This window comes from Liolophura sinensis, chromosome 6 (genome assembly GCF_032854445.1).
Source record: "Liolophura sinensis isolate JHLJ2023 chromosome 6, CUHK_Ljap_v2, whole genome shotgun sequence".
Taxonomy (NCBI): Eukaryota; Metazoa; Mollusca; class Polyplacophora; order Chitonida; family Chitonidae; genus Liolophura; species Liolophura sinensis.
In genome coordinates, this window is record NC_088300.1 from 43,035,620 (window position 1) to 43,052,463 (window position 16,844).

General features: G+C 39.7%; 1 protein-coding gene across 1 annotated transcript; it reads right to left on the reverse strand.

The window, feature by feature from the left end:
* Nucleotides 1–542: 542 nt before the first annotated feature.
* On the reverse strand, nt 543–15,230 carry LOC135468757 (uncharacterized). Its single transcript, XM_064747168.1, has 5 exons — nt 14,951–15,230; nt 7,205–7,293; nt 5,816–5,914; nt 3,452–3,531; nt 543–1,006 (listed from the first exon to the last, which is right to left on the reverse strand). The coding sequence occupies exons 2-5, from the start codon at nt 7,291–7,293 to the stop codon at nt 960–962; spliced, it is 315 nt and encodes a 104-aa protein (XP_064603238.1). The 5' UTR covers nt 14,951–15,230; the 3' UTR covers nt 543–959.
* Nucleotides 15,231–16,844: the final 1,614 nt, after the last annotated feature.

The following is a 16,844-nucleotide window of genomic DNA, read 5'->3' on the forward strand; positions in this document are numbered from 1 at the left end:
GTGTGAAACTAAGTGAATAATAGATAACACACACAAATAAATAACGTAGATATTAAACGCAATACTGAAATGTCACAACCAAATGAAAGTTGATAAAAAAATAAAAAGAATGGCGAGTGAAAACTATACGAAGTACAAACAGAATTGTGTTATCCAGCCGTCATTGATTCGTGCACAGATGGTGGACTCAAGTGCTGAAGCAGACAGCATATCTCTACGTAATTAACTAAGACGTATAGATAAAAGCATTAACACATCAAAGTAGCCATACAAAGTACCTTTGGAACAGCATGTCCATGGAGCCCCGGGATTCGTCACAATGTTTTGTATCTAATTTAACATCGCAGTGACTGGCTGTACCCAATCAAGTGACGGCCACGCGTGTGACACGTGAATGCAAATATTAAGTGATTCTGACACACGTGGCTTGGCTATGTGTTATTTCCATATATGATAATCTTTCTTTGGTAAGCTATGTCAGTTCAGTTTATGATTATGAGCGGAACGTTTCTACAGAAAAGGAGCATTGTTGTTTTTTTAAAAAACTTTTCCTGTTATCATTGGTAACGCATTTAAACAGTTTTCCTTGTTGGAAAACATACTGAGTACTATATCTGTAGAAGGGTGCCTTAATCATTTTTGAATCAACGGCTCTTTGCTTTAATCAATGTATATGCGTTGTTTCCGAGAAGGAGCAGTACAGAATGTCTGTCGTGTGTAGACGACAGCTAAATCACATGGTGTAACTCTGAAATTGATAGTCTGTGTAAAACCTGATGATTGCTCTGGGTCATCCCTTAAATACGAGCGGCTCTGTTGATTTCTCAAAGCCGGCTTTGGGGAGCCAGATAGAGGTCCAGTACGGGTGTCATAAAGTGATCCGATCTCTGCTGTTCACTCGGAATGATCAAGTCAGCTGGAATGACTGCCCTCACTGGGACTTCACCGGTCTTCCAGCTCTATTTCCTTCGACCGGGCCCATAAGGGTTGTTTGCTAGCGCCTTTGCTGAAAGGAAAATTGGCCGTTGAATTAAACAGTAGCCTGGTTGAATTCACGTATTCATCATATACCAGATGAATGAAAGAATGAATATAGTTTAGAACAACATCAGGCACTACAGCAGATGAGAAACATCGCCACATCCTCAAGTACAGACATCGTCAGGTAACAAAACAAACCTTGATTTAATAACGGCAGTTAAATGCAAATATGAAAGTGTGCTCATGGAATTCTTTTCAATACTTTCGGCAATATGTAATTAATGGAATCAGTGCTTTCTAAACCATTGTTATCGGGTGTTATCGCTACACCATATGGCTGTATCCTCCATCCCTAACGTGTTTTTGTGTGTTTCTGTCAATAGATTTCCGTACCGTTAAATACCAATTTCACATCGATTACATTTACTTTATTCACGATGTAGTTCGATACATAATTGGCTCGTACGTGTAAATGGCGTACACTGATCGAATAAATACAATGATTTGGTCGGCATTTTAAAGCCGCATATAACATCACCATGAAAACAAGATGTCGTATTGAATATATTCTGGAAATAACCGATCTGATGCCGTAACATCCTTGCAAAGTTATACATAGAGTTTGTGCGTTAAGCACAATGAACGCGACTTACTCGGTTTCCTCTCACCATAATGATGGCCGCCCTCGTACAAGTGAAATATTCTTGAGTACGCCGTAAAAAATTAAAACAAATACATAGCAATAAACGCACTGATTTGAGGTTCTAACATCCATCACTGCATGTGAACTTGAAATATCCCGTTCCGACTGATTGATTGTTTCTAGATTAAGTCATACTCAGAATTTTTCACTTATGGTGGTCACTTTTGACAAATTTTCCCATAATTCGATGTACGGCACATTGGTGGAAGATAGATGACCCGCAGTCAAGGAACGTCAGACTGCGCAAACGATCGCTTATTGTCACGAAGGCCCCTATGTACAATGGGAACAGTCCGAGCAGGGGGAATCTGCAAACTGTCCAATCTCAGGGATAGATCGACACTTGCATGGCCTGCCTTGTGGTTAGGAGTCGCACACCATAGTCAATGAGCTACGCCCCGCTCCTCGATTGGATTCCATGCTATAAATCATAATACATGCACGGTAAGGTATCTGTCACCAACATGGATGCAACAATGGGATGTCTGATAAGGTTGATAAAGGTGACCGCGCTACGTGTAATAATGTGCCCAGCGAACTCAAGTCACAAGTCACAAGTATAATGTATTATTGCAAATGTATGCTCGTTACATTACACACCGCCAAGTTACTGCACACGGTACATATGACTATACACTCAAAAAATAATCTTTTTAAAAGTTTAACAGAAAGTCTGTTGACTAAGTGATGTCATCCTATACATTTTTGGCTTCTGTTATTATAACATGATACTGTATGGCATTCAACACAATATCCTGTTAGTGTAATTCAACCTTTGTGTTGAATTAACAGAATTTGTGTGCTATGTTTAACAGAATAATCTGCTGCAATAACAGAATACGTTCTAGCACCACTCACAGACAACAAACTTTCTGTTACATTTCAAAGATTATTATTTTTCCATATCGTTAAATAGTGCGACAAACATCCTGGATAGATCGTTCACGACGTTTGCCGGTGATCCAGATTCAGTCCTAACAGGGTCCACAACTGAATTGAAATGTTAATATTTTCCCAGCTAGCGTTCAGTATGCTGATAATGAACAGCCCCGAATAATGGCGGGACTGGTTAATATGGTGTTGCTGGCTTGCATTTCAGTGCGACAGACTACAATATAGTGGCATGGAACTCGACTAGGTAAGAGAAGATAACTCACTGTCATTGAAATGAAATATATTACATCCACTTCCGAAAGTTTCCGCTTGTTGGCAACATTGTAATTCCCGTTCCATAAAATCCCTCAACTCAGCCTTGAGAGCTATTTGATGGTCAGCTTCAGACTACGCATTATCCTTATATTTATCTTAACAACAGGCAAGAACAAAAGTAAATGATGTGTCCGCTTGGGGATTAGCCATCTCAATAGTTTGATAAAAGTTTGATGGGAATCTTTGTGTGTTCATCCATATTAACATATACCATCGTTTGTCACAAGAAGGGAAATCGTTAAGTTTATAGCAATATAATGACAACTTTAACGTCCGTACAAAAACGGGAACTAACCGTGGTAGAGTGGTACAAGGTGTACGTGTTACGCAGCCTACCGTGTGTGAAGATCAAGTGTTTCCCACTAACATAAGGTGTATAACACACGGGGAAAGTTCGTCAGTAACTTGCCCGTAGGGCGGTGGTTCACCGCAGGCACTCTGGTTCCCCAGGCCCCTCCCTTAAATCTGCATCAATACATATTTGTGAAAAAGTATGGCTTGAATATGGCTTTAAACCGTATCGTTTTGGTGCAACTGATAAAAACAGCAAGGACATACCTAGTAGCCTCCTGCTGACGTCTTCACCAGCCTGGCCTCGCGACGAGTAGCCCACGTCAGGCACCCAACGGCGTTTTTCTCTAGAGAAAATAAAGAAAGAAACATTTATGCTAGAAGAGAACGGAGTTAACTTTTGTCATTTGTATCTATCTATGGTCAGTGCAGCCTTCATCTTATACATTTTTGGCTTCGTCATTACAACTATCTGTTGTCAGCGAAACTTTCATCCCATGCGCTTTTGGCTTCGTTATTACACCTATCTATGACCAGTGCAGCTTTCATCTTATACATTTTTGCCTTCACGCATTTACACCTATTTATAGACTAAATAGACAATTTTGGTTAAACAATTTAGAGCTAAATCCTATTTGATTAATTTTCTCAAGTAAGAAAGTATTCAAATTTATATTAAAAGTTTATTATTTTCCTGCGATCAAATCAGGTTCTTTTATTATCTGGAGCTGCCATATAAAATCGGAACCCCAACATTAAATTCGGAATCCTAACTCTAAAACTCGGAGCACCGACGTATAATCTTCTAATCTATTTATTTTTTGTCACTTCTACGGCTACGTACTATTTAGACTCCACGTCTCTGGATACCAATAAACTCGGTCAACAATGTTTAACACTAGCCCCCAAAGACAAAGGTATGTAAGAAATTGTAAAAATAGAAAATAAAGCCTGTAACACACAAGAGAGAAGCGGTCATCAGTTTTTAATGATGCCGGGCAGACACTGGATATTCCAGGCATGCATTCCATATCAAAGTTCAAATTCGTAGTCCATGAATGAGTTTCAGGTGAAATAACAATTGAATAAGGTATCTCAGTCGCGCTTTGATTGCAACTGTTCATAAAGGCATCATGCAGATGTAATGAACATGGCTGACTTTACGGCCCCTAGCCCCAGGTTAAGCGGTATTAGATATAGTTCGAAAATGACGAGCGTTACAGATCTTAACCCAACAGATTGTGATTCAAAAGTAACGGACGATTAGGTCTTTCCCGTTAATACGTAAGGATCTCAAGCCTTAGGCCTACCTCATTATTCCTAAATTACGCCTAATGCGACAGGGGGTTTCACTGTGATCTGACACAATTGTCATTTCTCCAAAAGAGCCCTTCCATCTACATTACTTAATCCCACAGGTAATCATGGAAACGGCGTATGGTGTTAAGAGCGTTAACAGGTTGCAAGGTTTGCAAAAGTGACGAACTTGAGAATTTGACAAGAAGCTACACCTGTATAAGAAGAGCAACCAACAAATCGATCAGCGTTTCTACAGGTGGTGGCAAACCTAACACTGGTGCACATTGCCGAATAAAAAATAAGTGTGTTGATTGTAATCTTAGTTTAAGAGGTCGCCAAACAAACCCTGGTAAGGTTACCAAGCATTGCATGAGAGCTAGAGCATCTAATGTGTAAGGCCCTTCAAACGTTGATAGCAACCAATGTACCTGGCATCACCAGGCGACTGCCAAAGACTTTACTAAGTAATATAAAGGCTGAGGTTAGCAGAAAAAACAGAATGATGATAAAACTTGACAAGCCAGTCATAGGCTGTTTATTATACACTTTCGTACAATGAATCACACTCGTTCTTGGCTCAGTTTCAGAAATAGTTGTAAAAATGCCTTCATTAAAATGTTTAGAGTGGAGACCGAGCGATCAACTTTACCAAGTTACACATATCGGATTATAAGGTGTCAAATACTGGCCGCCCCTCACAACCAACGTCTAGACAGATTCAGCACAGATATTCTTACCAATCAAAAATAAAAAAAACAAGACAACTTAATCTTTCTTCAAGTTACTGAAGGATTACCATGTTATAAACATGATGTCTCCTTAGAAAAGTCAAAACACTCACACGGCAGGTAGTGCCATCATAAAAATTGGGGAAAAAGGTTATTAAACGTCAAAAAATGTGGCTTCTTTTATTCGATTGAAGTCTGTGCATGTAGAGGTATCAATCGATGGGATAGTCCGTTAGGTTTACGTGTCAGTTTGACGTGTGACAACAAAGCCGACTGGACGACGTGTCAGAATGCGGTTTCAGGAATGTGCGGTCCCTTAAGACCCCCCAGGGCGATAAGCTGATGGCGCCAGGCGGAAATCCAATTTGTTTGGTAAAACAGATGCAAAAGCAGCATCAATTTAGAAGAGAGACATGGGAGTAGGATAGCGATTGGTAAACCTTTTACATAATGTATCTTCGTTTGTGCACACTTTGGACGTCCAAGTTTGTGGTCAGACTTTGAAGTGTCATGTACGACTAGTTAGTGGCGGATTTCCACCTAGCCGCAGGAAATACACATATGTCTGGAGTGGGCATTAGTGGATGACCAGAGGAAAACTTACCCGGATTCGGAATAAAACTCCTTTGGTAGATTTTGTAGTCTGTCTGCTATTCTTTTTATTAAGTAACTTCTGAAGATATCGTCATCACTCACGTCTCGCCTACAAGTAGAAAGCAACTACATTAATCATCTGTCATTCCAAAGCAAAACAGCAATCTTAATTAAGTAATGCAAACTCATTGGAATGGCTGATAGAAGGTATCTATATTATTTTGCAGGTGGGACTTTGGGGCAGCCTAAAATATTTATTTATTCATTTATTTATTTGATTAATGTTTTATGCCATACTCAAGAATATTTTTATGGTGGTAGGCAACCGGGCAGAGCCAACAACCTAAAATAACATTTATATGAAAGCATTATCTTGAATTCGTTTCAGTGTACATTTTAGTTAACACGTCGAACAAACATTCTGGTAAATAACAATTAAATTTTTTCAGCATTATTCTTATTTCAACATAATTCCTATCATCAAACAATAATATTCTGCAAGGCGTTAGAGGTCGTCCAATACTCGTAATCCTAACAGGATTCCGAGGAGACAAGGACATGGGAAAGTGTAAAGGATACGGTACTGGCGGTAACCGTAATGAACTTTAGTACATACTATCAATGATCGAACACCCTAGGGACCGGGAACTGTAATAGTTACACTGTAAGTCAAGCCGGCCTCTCTATCATGGACGTTAGGACAATGTGAAAGGTAGGGTGTATTCGGGTACTTGACCAATTACGAATCGCCTTTCAAAGGTTGTGCTCTCTTTTTGGCCACCTCTCTAAAACGTCTTTTAAAATATAAGAAATGTATACGCGCTGTTAATTTCACCCAGTTGTTTCTCTCCTGGAGTATTCGTTCACATTTCATCACTGAACACTTTCGAACATTTCAGACAAATGGTTTTTTCCAGATGTCACAAGGGTATTGAAGGTGGTATATCACTTCTGCAGACAAAATGTCTCATTTTCATCGCGATGAAAGTTTGCTTAAGTGGCTGTTCTCCTGAGACAGAGGTTGCTAGTCGAACATTTAACACCACGGAGACGCTAAAACGCACTGATACAATCTTCAGCCAGACGATTAAAACGACAGGTTGGACGACGTCGCCAAGAGGGACTTCGCGCCATTGCGATCCTGGCTGTATCTAGATCGCACGGAATGGTTCGAGTAACTTAAGTAAATGACCACACGTCTGGTGGGTATTTGCTGGTAGCTGGCATCATTTTGTAGATAGACATTCATATCAATGTCCCATCCCACACTTCCAGGCAGCCAACTTCAAAACAGACATTCATCTCCCCTGAGATTCCAGACACGTCATATTGTTAGACTAACGATAAAGCATTTATGGAGGCACTTGTAACTTATATCTGGAGTCGGCCAGTCACTTACCTCGAAGAGTCTTCCCAGGCATATGTAAATCCCACAAGTAAAATTTCCAGCAGTATTAAACAGGAAAGGCCTCTTCGTAATGTCACCATCTGTGAGATAAGGGCAATGGTTTAAGGACGCGGAAATTCGGAACATGCCAAACATAGACTTTACACAGACGTTGTTGGAAACATTTATAAGTAATGGGTTGCCAAATGAACCAAAACGGTTGATGCTTTAACAATGCATGCGAATGAGCATTGGTGTTTTAAATCTGTTCCTGTTAAGCTTCAGCAGTGAACGTGTCATTTAAACAGATCGAACCGACATGTGACTACCTCTTCTTGGAATCGTATGTGTTAACAGTTATAAAAATTACTTCAAATGTTTGCCAAAGAGAATACTTCGTGGCGAAAATTTAAAACTATCTATCCTGAAATATCACAAGACATTGACAGTTTTTCAGTACTTCTGCAGATCTGAACAAAGCAGACTAAATTAAAATGAATGAAGAGAGACGAATGTACATTATAGGGTATAGCGTATGAGAACATTGACACATGATATAATTGAGGATCAGTTTTGGGAACTGGAAAATGCTATATTTTCACTTCATCTATAGTAAGACGTCCCTTTCAAAGAATAGAATTTGAGGGGCCAGAGAAGTGGTGTTAAAGTCTACTGACAAATTGAAAGACAAAATGTATAAATGTACAACGTCAAATGACGATTGTTTTAAGATTCGTGATACACTTTTTTACAGTAAGGGTACAATGTGGGTAGGTGCGTGCGTTATGTCAAGAATGTGAGTCGTAATAATTATAAGAAGACTTTAATGCGATGCCATGAAACGATTGGAATATCCATAACACAATGGTAATAAAACTTACATCACGGGTGTGATTTGTAACATCATATTTTACCAAAATGTTGATATAAATCAATAAACATTATGTGAGACTGGAACCCTGTATTTCTATCAGTACTTATTTAGCAAGTTAAGGAAATGACGAAAGATCGATAACGGATTGCGTAATGATTTTGAGTTATGGATGTTCTCTTTCATCTATTACAGCATATTTATGCGGCAATTCGCAATTATCACTTAACCCTGATGTGAAAGTATTTACTTATCAAGCCATAAGGCATTATTAGGTGTTGGGTTTCGTGATCAATACACGACTCATATGTATACAACACCGACTGTTTTTTTTTTAAATAAAAGTACCAAAGGAGAGATACTGGGATAGACGCTTTTAAGGGTGAAAAATAGAGATATTGGCCTCGGGCGCGTACAAACTTATAATAGTCCAGAATTAACTCTTGCTGGAGTATCATGTTTCCTCAGTCATATATCTTACCAGCCTTACTGCGAGGGTAAAGACACAGAATCAGGAATTTACCAGATATATAAATTTATATATTCATTTCAGAGTGTCAATGTAGCTCAAATTATTGGCAGGCGTTCAAGACTATAGTGCATTGTTTTGAAGGTGAACTGATATATTAGAAGAGGCTATTTCCAGGGCTGACATGATTGGTGACGTAGTTCCAGTCTAGACCAATCACGACCCTGGCGTTGGATTTCCCAGACGTACCAGAACCTTATCTCTTGATTTTTGTCACTGAGCACACTGTAACTACCCACGTTACTAACATATGCACGTGGGTCAACATGGGTAAAACCTCAAATTTATATTTCAAAATTTGCTCTCTTATTGGTTGGGATCATTTATAAATGTTTACCAACATTGGGCCAAACACCCAAAGAAAGTTATCACATGATGCAGGGTAGGAAAATTTATCGTGACGTACTTCCACGTTCAACCAATCAGAGTAGAGGTGTTATATTTCTCAGACATACCAAAGGGTTATCACTGCTTTCTCTTTCTCGTTGTGTTAGAACACTGTAAATAGGGATACAGTTATAAAGACCATGGATCTAAATGCCCATCCTACTTAAAATATATCATCGGATTCAGTTTTGCTTATATTCCTTTTGACAGATTTGTTGTCGAGATCTGACCGATGACTTCTTCCTGTGGTATGGGTTTGTAGCGGGCTCTGGCTGGATAGGCTGACTGGGTACAGTTGTGCTGCGCAGAACTGGGCCATCATGCACTTATTGTTTTCAGTGGGTGTAACGTTAGCTCTCTACATTATTTCGATCATTTCAGATAAGGATGTTTCCTTGCTATGTCATACTCATTGTGTTAATAATGCTGCCTTAATGAAGCACACAAATGAAGACACAAAGGCTAGTGTTAACACATTCTCTTATTAATTTATGACATTCAGTTTTAGTTTAATATGAAAATTCCCAAGAGGTACACAAGCACTAAGAGCTTAAATATTTCCTTTACATGTCTACAAAATAAGCAACAAACAAACAGAAACATGCTCTTTTGTGGAATATATAAGCTAGCTTTACAAAGTGACTCTATAGCTTGGAACAGAAAATAATGTGTCCATGAAGCTGAGGTATGCTGTTCTTGCAGTATAAATGTGTGGCAAAATATAACAGTAAAAGAGGGAACTAACTCTAAGTTTGTTTTCACAGTCTTACTTTCATGTTAATTATTTTGTTATCTAGACGATCACTTTATTTAATCCTTTGCGTTGTCTTGAACATTGTAGAGAAGAGAAAGTCCTAACAAATAGAAGTGTCTATAGTTTTGTCAGTATGATGATATTATGACCTTTCATTCAGACCAATCTCCAATAGGTGGAGCGTTGCAACAAGGCGGGAAAAAATCGTGTTCATTCACATAATGAATTATAAAACTTCCTTAAAGAGATGCTCTCCACATAAAATATATATTTTACTTTGTGAAAACATTCCAAGAGGTTTTATGTATATTTTTACTTATTTTTAAAGCTTAGTAGTCCAACAATTTATGCAGATTTCCTATGATGATGAGCACTTTAGAGAAATAGGGAAAATATTCTGTTATATCTTTTATTTAAGAAAACGTATTATTCTGAGTATGTGAAAACACAATGGTTAAATCGACTGAGAGAAAAAACACCTTCTCATAAAGTTTCGATCTAAGCTGTTGTATGCACTACAACCGATAACGAAAAAAATTATTCAAGCAATCATGGTGTGCACTAAGAAAAATAGCAAATAGTAAAGCATGCACCCTCCAAAAGGTCTCAATGTGCATAATTGTATTATACTTTAACAGATGTTTTGCACGATTTAAAAAAATATCTTGCTATAAGAACATACACCTATATGGTGTTAGTACAACTAACAGAATATCTGCATGGTGAAATCCTCTTGTGTGAAACTTCGATATCGTTGTGTTCGGTTACGTGGATTGCAGGGATGTATTTTTATATTTATGTTTCCTTATTCGTTTATTGTCCCTTGGTTTTCACTAAAACACTCATGCGGTATACTGAGAACCCTAACAGAATACAAAATACTTTTACCGAAGGAAGATGTAGATTTGTAATGTCAAATTCTAATGTTTCACCTCCTATAAAATGACACTGCACAACGAGATGACATTAGATAACAAGTCAATATCATGTTACAATAGGATTTCCCAGAAGGTTGCCCGATTCCTTCCACCATGGCTACCCGCACGACGGCCATAATATCGCGGGAGTAGCACTTGTGCAGAACATATCAGAGAGTAAATGAATCATGAATGTATTAGTGTCGTCTGCTTCTAACATATAGCGAACCTAGCTCTGCACGTGGTGTCTGCGTTCAGCCTATCCGGTTACTCAGCCAACAGACCGCTCCTGCGCGTCCCTGGAGACTAATCTACCAAGCTTCTATCAGTTTATAATTTCCCTTCGGTATACTGACTTATGCGGCAAAACTTAGAATTTGGTCTCGCTTACAGACCGTCCACTCAATTTACACGTAAGGAACTTCCGAACGCCGAATACTGATCAGGAGTCCACTGCTCTCAGGATGGTGTTCAGTCATAATGACCGCCTCAAGGATCATGAATCCTAACAAGGATAAGTATCTCCTGGCATACTAACATTCTCGATGATCTGGTTGCTGCAATAAAGTCCGTGTTCAGTTTCTCAAGCATATCAGGGGGACAGCAATGTCCAAATCTGCCATGAACACCACTATAATACGATCAGAAATGACTTTATTTTATATTACCTACTAAACGCCGAACAATCTAAAATGCCTTATTTCAGAGCCACAACTTTCATGGATCTTGTGTTTACATCCACTTTCTTACTGTTTCGCTGTGGTCTTATGTCAGGGGGTTTTCAGGTACCTAGTGAGGTTCGGTGGTTTGTCTCCGGATTTGTCTGAATTCTTCCAATCGAAGGGATGCTAGGCGTCGTGCATGGGGTATATTTTTAAATAATTGTGCAATCTATTATAGGGTTTGAAGTGTGATAGCTTATGTGGTGACCAAACTGTCTTTTCACCTGGAAATTGTACCGTTAGAGTTAGAGTTAGATTCTATAATTTGATTCTATAATAAATGCGAAAGCGTTTTGAAATATAGGCGTACATAACATCGTATATGTGATAAGTAATATTTCATGTTACATACGAGATGTTCATTTGAGGAAGTTATACGATTCTTCCGGAACCGGTTCATTAAATCCACCCACGACCAGTCTCAGTCCTCCAAACTCAAGCTCAGAAGTAACTAAATTTGACAAGTTCACACCGAGTGCGTTATAAATATTAATATTAAACGGGTTAACTACATGGTTTTCAGGACACACGGTGGCGGGACGCGAGCCCTTGTACGTCAGCGTGTATACATTTAACTGGTTTGGTGGTTTTTTTGTGTGGATGTGTATGCGTATTTAGTCATAGACTGCTGGGCTACTGACACGAATTGGAGCAGGGATCTAGCGGGTTGACTCTGCACACCACCAATTCCCATGCGTGGCACACCGAGTTAATGAAATTTCCGAACAAGTACAGTTATTCAGACTTTGGGCTTTATGCGGAATGATGTACACCCGATCATCTTTCCACGCCTCTGACATCTATGGCGACCTTGACAAGTAAATCGACGCGATGTATCACCGGAAAAGGTCAGTTTTGGCCATGAAGAGTGAGGCTATGAAGATACAAATTAAATATCCATACTGAGGAAAAAACTAAGGCGAGAAACGACTTCCAAATGTAGAGATTTTTTTAAAATAAAGAACGTCACATTCTCGTGTATAAATATTATTGAATGCCATAGTCTCGTCGAGGAGAAATAATCCATTTGGTAAAAGCATATGCTTGTCTTCTACAAGCTTAAGGCTGTTTCACACCTAAATTCCACACCAACTTTACTTTCTGAATCTCTTGATTGTGATTCCTAGATTCAAAGTTGTAACGAGCTAACAATATTTGGCATTCAGCATATAGTCATATAGCTGATATATTACTGATAATGGTTTCTTGGTGTTTTCTGGAAAAGTATCTAGTCTTCCCAACTCATTCAATAATATGGTCTCCATATGTAACAATATATGATAAAAAATAGAATGAACGATCGCTGTTATGCGTATATTATTCAAGAACAAAAGCGAACCCGGTAATTGGAAATTCGTTTTTACACTGATTAGAAAATGTCAGGAAATTTTTCAGCTTGAAAAAAAAAAAACAAAACAAGCTAGTTGGTCATATTTCGGAGAATCGTGGGAAAACTCTGAGGAATATGCGGAAATTTAACTTGGAGAAGAAACGAAGCTTAAGAATCCACAATTGGCGCTCGGCATGCAATGAATGTAAATTAAGAATCTTTCCGTCATGCGGTAAATGTCTTAAAAACCACATTTGGCAAACCATTAAAATCTTACGATTGAAACTAATACCATATTAAACTGTCCTGTGTTGAAAACACTGCTTATCTTGACCCTTGTCGGTTAATTTACATCAGTCAGCCATATATACACCCATATATGTCTATATACTATATTACTATATAAAGTGAGTGAGTGCTTGCGGTTTAACGTCGTACTTAACACTTTTTCAGTCATATGAACAGGGAGGAGTCCTTAGATTGTAGGACGGATTTCCACCGTTTATCTAGTGCTGCTTCACTGAGACGCCTTACCTAAGGCAAGTAAGCAGCCCCGCCCGAGCCAGTATACTGATACGGGTCAACCAATCGTTGTACTATCCCCTTAATGCTTAACGCCAGGCGAGGAAGTTACAACTTCCGCTTTTAAGGTCTTAGGTGTGGCCCAACCCAGGATTGACCCTGGATCTGCCGAAACGGACGCTCTTCCAACTGTGCTATCCAGACTGGTATATACACTATCTAGAGCCACAGCTAATAATACTGAATATCTTTAGTTAGATAACAGTTCATCCATAACAATGAGATATCGGATGAAGGGGACGATGTTGATGACAAGAATAAGTGGTGGTTAAACAGCATGCGTTAAAAGACGCTTGCGCTGAGGAAAGTGAACGAACGAATGTGTCTGGACAGAAGGCAGGAGGGAGGGAGAAGGTCGTTGTGAATTGGGATGTTAACATAGGCCTGACCTATTTAGGCGGTAACTACTCAGAACGGAGTGATACAATATCTCCAAATGGGCAAGTTACAGCGCATATCACATTGCAATGGTTCCAAGGCATGAAATATTGCAGTAGACGGGATATGTCATGCCCGCCCCGTATCACATGATTATAGTATCTATTTTGGATTGTGATATTTTCGGTTCATATTCGTCTCAAGAAACGCTACATCCAGTCATGGAAAATCATTTATGGTAAGTTTTTGATATGATTCACGTTTCTTAAAACGAATCTATTCCAACCATACTGTTGCGTATATTTTATATTTTGAAAATGAATGTTGATTACTAGAAAGAAGTCTTTTCTCGAAGTTTCTTTTCTAGTATATTATGACAACATATGTGTTCAGCAATCAGCAGAGCGTACTGTTGTTTTGTTGAAAAGGGCCTTGTGGCGAAAGTGAAGTCTTGCATGGTAGTTACGTGCTTGTAACAACAGAATTGGTGAAATTCACTTCAAATTATCCCGTCGTAATTGTCTCACAAATTGGGGTTTAGGTATCTGACAAAGTACGGACCACCTTGACGTAATGTATTGAGGCCACGGGAGAATAAAGTGCAACGAAAGGTGTCTGGGTTATTGTTATTCAGATGTTTGTCACCAAAGCACGTGTACAGGGACAATTAGTGGTCATTATAAGTCATGTCTGGAGGTGGGTGGCCAGGACAAAGGAGCAGTGGCTAGTGATTGCCTATCAGACCATGTTACGGGAGTGGCGTCATTATCAAGTCCAGAACAATACCACAATGAAAGCTGGATGAATGAACAATGACGGTTGTGCCAAGACCCGAAGTTTCCATCGATTGTCAACATTGTGATGCGGTGGTCATTAGGTGCACTAATTCCTCACCATGTCCTATTACAATGAGATATAAACTGTTAACGATTTAGGTGGACTCTCGTTTAGCCCTCTTAAATGTTATGTCACGGTTGACGTGGCTTTATAATAAATGCATTTTGCTTGGAATCAGTCCGGAAAACAATTTCACTGCTGTTTCGAATGGCACATGTTTGGCTCAAGTCATTCAAACGAGGAAATTGTGTGGTCAGGCTGGCACCAAGCGCAAAACCAAACAGACCCCAATGGAAATTCCATGAATTCCACGAATTTTCATGTAAAACTATATGAACATCGTTCTGAGATAATATCTCTTCCACCGTGTTCTAGTAAACGTCAAATGTACACTCAAAACAGGAAGAAAATAATATTTTCCCAGATGGAATTGCTTGGGTACAATACTTACCTTGCTGTAATATTTCCTATCCCAACTGCACAGAACTCAGTATAAGGTTCCACTGGAACTTTGATTGGTCAGAACCGTCTCTTGCCCCCAATCCACACCGATTAACAGACCCCTCTTCGCAGGTCTCTCGGAAGCACGTGCTTAAATGCTCTGCGAATTCCCCTCGGATTCTCCAGGTTTTAAATGCTACCGCCTCCTCGAGCTCTACCGGATCAGGATGTGAAAGCACTTACAGCCATGGAATATCGGATATGTCGGATGTGGCGTGTGTAAGGAGTCTAAGCGTGTAGGTCCGCCCCACCGGATCTTTATACATGCTTGTTTCTCAAACAACCAATCAATGATTCCCACCACGCCACTGATCTTTTGCTTTAAATAATGGTCGAGTTTATGTCCGATTTTCCGAGAAAATCCCGAAATCTATAAATTTATACAGCCCAAGGTATTTTTTGTTATTCTTTCAGACTGATTGCGCTTAATTTCACTTGTCTGCCAAGCAAAAAATGCAAACACATTCACATAGATGAAACAATATAAATATGCTTCTTCTGTATAGAAATATGTTTGAGACAGTTAAAAGCAGAAGAGAAGCCGAGCGGTTCCAGCGTATTCCGTTTGATTCTACCACTACCACAATACTGACGCCAGCGATGTTTGACGAATTGTAAATCATTCATGCTCTTACCTCGGACGGCCATAATGACACTTTACGCGTAACAGTAACACTTGTCCCTTCAGGAGTGTTTAAGCCGGCCATTTCTTTAAGACTTCCACACCTGCCAGCCATCATGACTGTGGTCATCAAACCAGACGCAACGGCTTAACACGGAATGAGGGGTTTATTCGGACCTTGAGGAAAGGAAACCATTTGGTGGTGTACAATCAGAGCTTGGCAAGAACACTTTATGTGAAAGGAGGAGTAAGACACGTGAAATGCTCCCCCAATAGTGTGGGTAATCACACGAACAGACCCTTAGTGCTACTTACTAAAAGACTAACTGGCGGCTGAACATTTCTCTGCAGGGTCGAAGACAACCAGTTCTTGTCAAAATATACACCAAACCATATAATTTCGTACTACCAGCGAGTGGAATATCCGTACACAATTTCATCAAAAGATTTAAGAGATGTAGAAATCTCACATCTAGCAACACAGGTATTCTCAATGGTAAACTATGAATGGGCAAAGACAAACCTAGCCTTCATGTGAATAAGAACAGCCGGTCAATACTGAACATATCTCGTAATGCACAGTATCACATTTGTCATTTGTGTCCTGTTGAATGAAGTTTTGTCAGATGCCTCCAGTTTTTCCGACAAGGTCTGATGTGTTCTCTGGGCTACGTCAAGTTTTTCAGATGTATGGCGAGTCCCGATGGTATTCTCCGCACTAGGCCCATTTTTTTAGGTAACGGACGAGGTCCGGTGGTTTTCTCCGGGCTCTGTCCACATATCTGGCGGTCGGTGGTATTATTTAGGTTCTGTTCTTTTTTTCACATATCTGGCGGTTCGTGGTATTATCTGGGCTCTGTCCGGTTTTTCAGATACCTGGCGAGTCCCCGGTGGTATTCTCCGGGCTAGGTCCAATTTTTTAGGTAAATTACGAGGTCCGGTGGTATTCTCCGAGCTCTGTCCTATTCTCGGTAACTGACGATGTCCGGTGGTATTCTCCGAGCTCTGTCGGTTTTTTTTAGGTAACTGACGAGGCCCAGTGGTATTCTCCGGGCTCGGTCCAGTGTGTCAGCAACCTGCGGATGGTCGTGGGTTTCCCCCGGGCTCTGCCCGGTTTCCACCCACCATAATGCTGGCCGCCGTCGTATAAGTGAAATATTCTTGAGTACGGCGTAAAACACCAGTCAAATAAATAAATAACAAACGTGTTTCTGTTCAAACA